Source organism: Pinus tabuliformis, chromosome 5_2 (genome assembly GCF_031772625.1).
Source record: "Pinus tabuliformis cultivar Carrire ecotype Pingquan chromosome 5_2, CPIR1, whole genome shotgun sequence".
Lineage (NCBI taxonomy): Eukaryota > Viridiplantae > Streptophyta > Pinopsida > Pinales > Pinaceae > Pinus > Pinus tabuliformis.
Window position 1 is genome coordinate 278,339,561 of NC_142306.1, and position 9,313 is coordinate 278,348,873.

Consider the following 9,313-nt stretch of genomic DNA (forward strand, 5'->3'; position numbering starts at 1 on the left):
TGATAATCACAAAACCATGAACGAGTTACTTTTCTTAAAATACATTTGTCCATGTACATGGAATACATTACATTTGTCCATAAATTTGTCTCCCATACAAAAAACTGTAATCATTACATGTTGGGGAAAAATAAAACATTAACAGGTTCTTTTTTATTGAAAAAACCATGCTATGATAAACCCCAGAAAAATGATAACAAAAACCCATTCGCACAATGGGGATTTATATTGATGGTGATCAATGATTTCTGTTGCAGTGGATGGTGATCCTATGTCATATTTGACATCTACATATGTGCTTAAAAATGCTCTGGACATTATATCAGTGGACATCTTCTCAATATCTGCAGAGAGACTGATGGTAAAATGTTGAAATTGACAACTCCAATTTATTGCTTCCTTATGAAGAGGTTTTAAATTTTCCTTCCGAACCTGATAGATTCCTTTCATCTTATTACATATCAACTCCGAGTTGGTGAAGACTTAAATATCATTGACATCATGTTGTTTTGCCTCTTTTAACCCTTCAACAAGGGCAATGTAATATGCCTCATTGTTTCTCATCATTCCAAGCACTTCTTTCTTTCCATGAAATAAATGATTTGTTGCCGTATTGTAAAGGACAAATTTAATCACTGCTCGACCTGGATTTGGAAAGTAAGACACTTCAATGCATAAATGCCACTTTTGCACCATTTTTTACACTTCAAAAACTTGAAAAATAAGATAACAATAAATTCATGTTAAACAAGTAGACAATTCTCTATTTCCTAATACTCAACATGTTTTTCAATCAAATATAATTAAAAAAGGCAGATAATTTGTGTTCATTTACACTGAAACACTTTCAATACTGGCAACTATTCTGCAAAAAACACATTTAGCAATCACCACTTTATATAGATGAAATGCTCATTATAGGACACAAATACATCTACGAGTTGTAAAATAAATGATACTAAATTAGGCTTCTCTGGTTTTTGAATGCCATATAAAAACTCTAAAAATATTTATCCTTACCGACTGTCCATAAACCAAAAACCACATAACCCTAGACTAACAGAGCATTATCTGAGCAAAACATGATTCATGTATATTCCTTATGTGTGACAAAAATGCCATTTCTCATATAACATCACAAGAAATTTATTCAGCCACTATACATGAACGGTTCCTTCACACTACACTTGTTAAAGGTTGAACTTCATCAACAACATTTGGAACAACTTTTCTATTACAATTGGGGGATAGGGTAGACTCTGAAGCTATCTTTGGGTTGAAGTAATAGCACTTCACCAATCTCCCACCAATATTATGGGCAGTTTTGTGTTGTGCCTTATGGATCATTGATGTCTAGGTGTCATGCCTTGTGGATCATCTTTGGGTTTGACGTGATAGCATCTTCCTTAGTTTTGATACTAACATTGCAAGCAGTTTCTGTGTAATGCCTTGTAGAGCATCTTTGAAATTGGCTCTGGCTTTGGATTTTGTATTGCAAGCAATTACTGTTGTAATGCCTTATAGAGCATATTTGAAATTGGCTTTGGCTTTTGGTTGTCATCTATGTGATGTTGCAAGCTATTTTCAAACTCATGTGAAATTTTGATGTTGCAGTGCATGCTGATGGCAATGTCGTGAAAATGCTTGTGGGGAATAAGTCTGATTTAGCTCATATAAGGGAAGTTCCTATGGAAGATGGGAAGAAGCTTGCCGAATCAGAGGGGTTGTTCTTCATTGAGACCTTGGCTCTGGATAATACAAATGTATTGTCTGCATTCCAAATTGTGGTCAAGGAGATTTACACTAATGTGAGCAAGAAAATGTTGAATTCAGATTCCTATAAGTCTCAATTGTCTCTCAATAGAGTTAATATTATGGATGTATATGGAGATGGGGATGGAGTGGAACCACCCAAGACAAAGAATTCTTGCTGCTGAGGATTCAGAGAAAAAGCTCCTTTGTTTCTGGGCTCCTTGAATATTATTTGCTTCATATGACCTTTTGTTGATTGAGATCCTTAAGGTTACCTTAGGCTAATATAATTTCTTTTGTTTATTAGGAAAGTTTCAATATGTTGGATAATTTTTTTTTTTCAATTTTAAAAAGAAAACAGTAAGGGTCCCCAACTAGGCTTCTTAGGCTTGAGCCATAGGTGCTGTACACAAAGCGGAATAATAGTGATGTATTAATTAATACATGCAAAACAATCTTTTCTTAGAATGTTTTAGTCAAATTGATCTTCATTTTGTTTGAAATCATTTAGGCAATGTGGATTCCTGGATGGAGGTTAATGGACAGTTTTCAGATGCCCAGATCTATTGTTTGGCTCAATGTTGTAAGCATTATTGCTACATAATTCTAGGAATTCCTTCTCTAATTATCCTTGAAGCAAGTTTATGTATATGGTATTAGCAAATTAATGAAATCCCTTATCATATTTTCTTCTATGATTGTCCTTGAAGCATGTTTATGCATATAGTGATAGCAATTTAATGAGAGCCCCTGCCAGATTTTGTTTGGGGGCAATATATTACCAAACCTAACATGCAAAAGCCTCACGATTTCATATAAATTGGCATTTCAATTTGTAACATGAACTTGACTTCCCAGATCATGCTCAGGAAGTAGGTAAGATATCTCATCCTTTAATGTAATAGAAATTCTATTTCTGAATAGTATAGTAGATGATTGTACAGGTTGCATAATGTAGAATTGTAAGCAGTACAGGTGACAACATAAATGAGCTATGTTCAGCTATCACATAAAAGAAAAGTTCTTGAACCTCAGTAATTCTGACATATACAAAAATCCTCATGTCTTTCATAAACATTTATCATTTATCACCCAAAGATAGCTGCAGAGTCCACCCTAGATTGGTGGAGTGCTATTACTCTACCCTTTGTCTCCAACATTATTGCTATCCTTTTGTCTGCTAATTTTTCTCATTTGACAACCTCTGTGACAATGTTGTTAAAGAAATGGGTTTGTTCTTCACTGATTACCTTTTGTTAATCTTGATCCTGCTGACTTTCAATTTCAAAGCATGTAAGAGACCTAATGGCTGTGTTGAGAATCTGAGACCTAATGGCTATGTTGGGAGATTGGCTATTGCTGGAACTGACCAGCCATTAGATAAGAGAGAGCAGGACATTTTATCTGGCAAGAATTGTGATAGTTTTGATCATCACTGCAATATGAAAAAGTATGAGAATTGTGGTTCCAGTGATGTCATTAACACCCAGAGCCTTCATTCCACCGCTGCAAGCGAAAGAAGGTAAGAGATGTCTATTGTGCAATTTCTAAATGCTTTCTCAGTATTTTAATGTTTGTGGTCGTATTGGGGGCTTATTTGGTTTTGAAAGCAAGATAATTCGAATTTTTGCAGTAGAAAAGGTGGCTGGGGGGACTGCCACAGGTAAAATCTATGGTGGAAAAAGGAATGATATAATTTCTATAAGTATAGATGTTTTATTTTTTGTAGATTGTTAATTAGTAGACATCTTGTAGTACTAATTCATGGAATTTTACATTACATGTTTTTATTTTTTGCATAAAAACTTTGAAATGTGGGAGATGCTTCACCAAATAATGGTGATTAGCTAATAAAATGCCCAATTCACTAAAATTAGTTTACAAAACTATCCCCGCTTTTCATAGGATGCATATGTATACTACTACACAGTTTTAGCAATATATTTTTGAGAAAATTGGCAACTGTTTCAGAAAGGTTTGTTTATGTAGAAGTTTGGCTTTTCAATACAAACTCCTCAGTGTATTAGTTTTACATCCAGAATAACTTGAACAATAAAGCCATGGCTGAGGGGTATTTCTTCCATCAAAATCACCCAATGCTTTCACCCAACCTCATCCACAAAAGTCTAGGGCCTAATGAAATTAGAAAATAGTTAGCTGGCAATAATGTTGAATAAGAATTGCCTGATTTACGCAGGATAAACCCTACTTCAACAAAATTGAATTGGCTCTATTCAAGATGATTGTTTTTGCTTCTTTTTCTTCTCTTGGTTCTTTGATGTTAATTATTATGTCCCTCTTGAATCCCATCATTTTGTCTGACCAGCCTATAGGTTGAACATATCCTACATAAGATCTAAAGTCTTCCTCACTCTGATAGATAAGACCACTTTTCATTCATCTTCATTTTCCAACTTTTATAATTGAATACTACTGGAATCTTGTTTGTTGGTTGTGCCTTTATGGTAATAATAGGTAAAGGATTCTTTTTGGTTGTTTTCGAAAAGCGATGAGATTATTGTTACCCTTCTTCAATAAAAGCAATAAATGCAATATAAACAGATGTATGAGCTGGCTTGCAAGCTGCCAGTGATATTCTAGGATTATAGTGGCAGTCGTTGGCTTTGAACCTGGTCCTCACCCAGGTAATCCCAACGAGATATCGATTCCCCTAGATTTAAAAAAATATAAATAGATGTATGGAAATCATAGAAGGAACAATTTATCTTAAAACTAAATTCAAGTAACACAAACAATTTGTCAAATAGAGTTGTTCCTTCAGAACAGAGGAACTTTTTAGAAAAAAATATCTTTAAGATATTTGTATACAGAATGCTTCACATGAGTAGAAAACTGGCAAAGCCTGTAAAAAAATACACATATATTGTATTTCATTGAATGTGTAAATATACTTCAGATAATCTCATCCCTAATATATCATGTAGCTTCATTGAAATCATTATGGAGTTTTGTAATGGCCTTTCAAAGGCCCAGTGCTTCAAAGAGCCATTCTCCTGATTAAGAGTTGAAGTGAATTAGACGAGATAAAATATATGTCCATCAGCATGTTTGTTACAAAGAAGTAACCTTACATTTTAGGGTCATTTTCATGACTTTTAAGTCAATATTAGTCTACAAAATGAAACTTCAAGGTGACAATTTATCTCTCGCTTGGGCAGATTTGCATTACATGGTTTCAGTATCTGGAACGACACCACTGAATTGAAGAAAAGAACATATCCACAAGAATCTGATGTCCATACTTGAAAATTGTCAATATTTTGTCCAAGATTCTGGAAGGACAAAATCTTTCCAATGTTGGACCCATCATTGTATATTGGTCAACTTTGCGGTCAATTGTCCAGGGATAAAAGGGCCAAGGAAAATGCTATATTACAGCAATTTTTTAAAGACCTTTGAACATTTATTATCAAGAACTGGTCTCCTGTCTAGTGAATTTTCCATTAGGAAAAAGAACAAGATGCTTCCTACTTTCCAGTATTTACCCATCCCAAAAAAAAATCAATGAAAGCAATCACATTGGGATATCAACAACTATAATGGTACAATTTTCCTTGAAGGAACATCAATGCAGCATGAGTAACTTTAAGCTTCATGGTTTTAGCTTCTCCGTGCCCGCCTCCTTTTTGCCTTCAAGTCCACAACCAAAACCGTTATATTATCAGAGTTGTCACGCTGAATAGCAAGCTTGCAGAGATGATTAACAGCTGACTGTGCTGCAGGGTCCATTGACTGATCCATTGATTTTAAAGATGAAACTGGATTCTTATTATGCCAGTGATCAATGCGCCTTCGAGCAATATCACATGCCTCCTCATTTGATATAATGTCCCATAATCCATCACTGAGCTGTATTAGACATTCATCTTCTTTTACTCGTTCAGTGAATGTAATATCAAGGTCAGGAATAATAGATGGCTTCAAATAGCGATCACTTGCAAGTATTAGAAATGATAATAGATATATCAAGTACCAGGAAAGCACCAAAGCACACATATGTACTTGTTATCTTGCCACAAACATATCATACCAATGGCCCTTGACATTGCCAACACTCCTAAAACACGATATCCATTCCAGCAAATAACCTTGCCCCCTGCTGCCTCAATCCTTTCCATCTCGTCTGCTCTCTGGGGCTGCAATCACAAAAATATTGGGTTAGATCCCCAAATCAGAGAGCATATATGTGTTGATGCAAAGAAATGTTTGACAATATGATAAACTATGGTCAATAACAACGTTACTCCAAAGAAAGCAAGGCATACTTTGTGATCATCTGAAAGTGGAATGGCCTTCCCTCCACGGCATAAAACAGCTCTTGAATCTCCACAATTAGCAATGATAACCTGACATGACCCCACAATAGAAATAACAACAGTAGTTCCCACAGTTTCAGGGGAAATGGGCTCTGAACAACATTCCATGTGGTTTCGCTCCCCTGAGTCATCTCTCCTGTTAGGCTCCTGTGCAACTTTAGCATCCACTTTCTTGAAGCAACTAACTGAAGCCCTTTCCGAGAGTCTCTTCGAGTTGCTATTACTACCATCAATGTCGGATCCCTCGCCAGTGATTACTGCGTCTAAATCCTCGACCAGTGCCTGATGGAGGCGGTCTTTGCAGAAATTGGAAGCCTACAAATATTCCTTCTCAACTTTAATCTCTTGAAAATAGAATAATGAATAATAAAAACTCGCATATAAGGATCTGAGAGGCTTGCAAAATGTTAAATACTTTTAAAACTCGGATTCAATTAACTACCATGAATTGCGTTAGGACTGAAGCTAACCTGGGCACCTCCATGTCCATCATAGACTCCAAAGAAATGTAGTGGAGAACTTTCATTAGATTTTTGTGACCCAACAACAACTTTTCTAGAATGTTCTAGTTACCTAGTTACCTAGTGGTTACCTGGTGAGCTGCAGGGGATGCCAGGTCGAATTGGTGAGGGAACAGCCCGCGGGTTTTTCGAGTAATTCAAATTCCATGGTGAATTATCTTTTCGTGCGGCAAGACGCGATGGAAATCAGAATGTATCTCAGAACTTGTCAGTGGTCGACATTAATGCGGAGGGTGGCGTTGCTGAGCGAAGCTTGCAAAGGGTGGTAGAGGGCAGAAGAATTACCAGGGACCGGAGCCAGAGGGTTGTCCAACGACGATGGAAACAGGGCAATTCCTCCGCCCGGGTAGACTACTCCATTGCTCCGGTGCGTAACTCTCTGTAATGGCGGCTTCGCTCACTTCGAAACCGTCCTGACTCACGACCCAAATCCCTTATCCATATAATGGCACCTGCGCTCACTTCAAAACCGTCATGACTCATGACCTGACATTTTAGAATCATGACTCATGGCTCGTGACCCAACATTACCACTAGACCTTTCACTGAAATCCGTAAAAAGAAATAAGCTATGAATCTGTTCCAACGGACCCAATTTACGCCAGAACGTAAGGCGACAAAAGTGGAACGTCATCCAATGTGATTTGTTGTAAGTGGAACGCATTTCCACTCCTCCATTCGTCATTTGCTTAAAAGTTAATCCCTCGAGCGTGGAATAACATTAATAATTATTAATCGCTGAATGTAATGTTGACCTTATCAATATATGTATCTAGTATATCAAACCAATATTTATTTACAGTAAAAAGTTTACTCGAATCAAAATATTTTTAGAGTAAGAAGTTTTTAAATGTAAAAAATGTATATTTATCTAGTATATCAAATCAATATATCTACTTAGCTTTATATTAACTATGAATAGGTGTATTCTTGACGTATTCGTTGGGATACATCATTAACTCGAATTCTTTTGGTGGATTCACTTACTTCACCGTTGAAAAAGTATTTATTAATAAGATCCCCATTTACCAATAAATTATTAATAATTGATTTTCATTCCAATTTTAGGTTTAATAATGATTTAATTCGTAAATAGAATGGTCACTTGAGATTATCACAATCTTGTTTAGATGTCATGTTTGGAGCTACTTATAGTTTATTAGGTTGAAAAGAAAATTACTTTTAATTTTCTAAAATAGGGTGGGTTAATTATTTATAAAATCATGATTTTATTTTATTCTATAATTATTTATTATATTTGAATTTTTTTGGTTAAATATATATAATATTTTTAATATCTTAATATTATTATTTTTTAGCTTTTTATTACAACAGAATTTCTAATTAAATTTGAATATAATAATATTTTTATATTATTATTAATAATTTTGAGAGTGACTTTTTCTCAATACCTTAAAGGCTTAATGAAGACATGGCATCTTTACTCTTAGCCCATTAAGACAACCACTGTAATATTCTTATTTTTTGAGATTATCTTGTTCTTTTAAATTAAGTACCTAGTTAAAGTCATGGTCTCAATTAGTGAATGAATCTTTCATATCATATATTATGATACATAATGATGATATAATAGAGTTTATCTAGATAATTGTAAATTATAAATTATAAAATATTTTTGAATATTCTCATTTCTCTACACTATTTGATTCTACATCCTTAGAGTTCACTAAGAATATAAGATATGAAGAGTTGTGAGAGTTTCTAGTTGGAGTTTAGACTTCATTTATCCTTGTTTGATTTAATCTTGTGATGAATATCAATTATGATATATCTCTATGAGATACTTTCTCTCGGGTATTATTGAAATTCATGAAATTGACATAAGCGATATTTTTAGATTCGATTACCATAATAATTTTTTTAGCAATAGTAATTGGCATACTAATATTATAGAAAAATAATTAACAATGTTTAGTCTTTTAATGAAACATATGGCATCCTCAACATAAAGACTATATTTTCAACCTAAAGAGAAAGATGGTGGCTATTTTGGCTAGATGCATGATGATAAATCCTATCTCTTCGAAACAACATGTGATAGTGCACATGTTATACTAGGAAGGGGATAGTGAAAAACTTTCATTAATACCCACATTAGAATTAATTTCCTTTCAAATCATTCTAAGATTCCCTAAAAATGGTACTACCATTCTCGTATAGCCTTACTGTAATTTCTTTCAACTTGAAAGGAATTCCCATATCTTTTGTTTCTTAGGTTATTTCTACGCAATGCATCAAAAGATTTTATAAAGTCAACAAAGTAACATTATATGAGTTTCATTATACTATAGACATATGTGTAATTTCTTTCATGCTCAAATTCAGGTTGATAAGTGTTCAATTTAAAAATAAAACTAAAATATTATCTAAATAAAAATTTGATGTTTGTTATAATAAAGACCGAAAATTAATATACATATTTAGTTAATTTTGATTAAAAACATTATAAGATAACAATAATCTCACTCCAAGTGTTTTATCTTCATTATTGGGCCAAGACACAATCTATGTCGGGATATCTTGTAGTGTCCATAAATGAGTCTAGACATTTACATATCAACTCAATATGAGAGATATGTTGTAGTGTACTGTAAACGTTTAAACGCCAACTCAATATGGTATAGATTTTATAGTGTAAATAAAATGAAGCATTAAATCAAGCAATAATAATAATACAATACA

At 34.0% G+C, this 9,313-nt stretch overlaps 1 protein-coding gene across 1 annotated transcript; it reads right to left on the reverse strand.

The window, feature by feature from the left end:
* Window positions 1-5,326: 5,326 nt before the first annotated feature.
* Window positions 5,327-7,295, reverse strand: LOC149158597 (putative protein phosphatase 2C 6). The gene is made up of 6 exons (XM_089434044.1): window positions 7,137-7,295; window positions 6,896-7,023; window positions 6,560-6,608; window positions 6,039-6,404; window positions 5,791-5,909; window positions 5,327-5,707 (listed from the first exon to the last, which is right to left on the reverse strand). The coding sequence occupies exons 1-6, from the start codon at window positions 7,293-7,295 to the stop codon at window positions 5,374-5,376; spliced, it is 1,155 nt and encodes a 384-aa protein (XP_089290170.1). The 3' UTR covers window positions 5,327-5,373.
* Window positions 7,296-9,313: the final 2,018 nt, after the last annotated feature.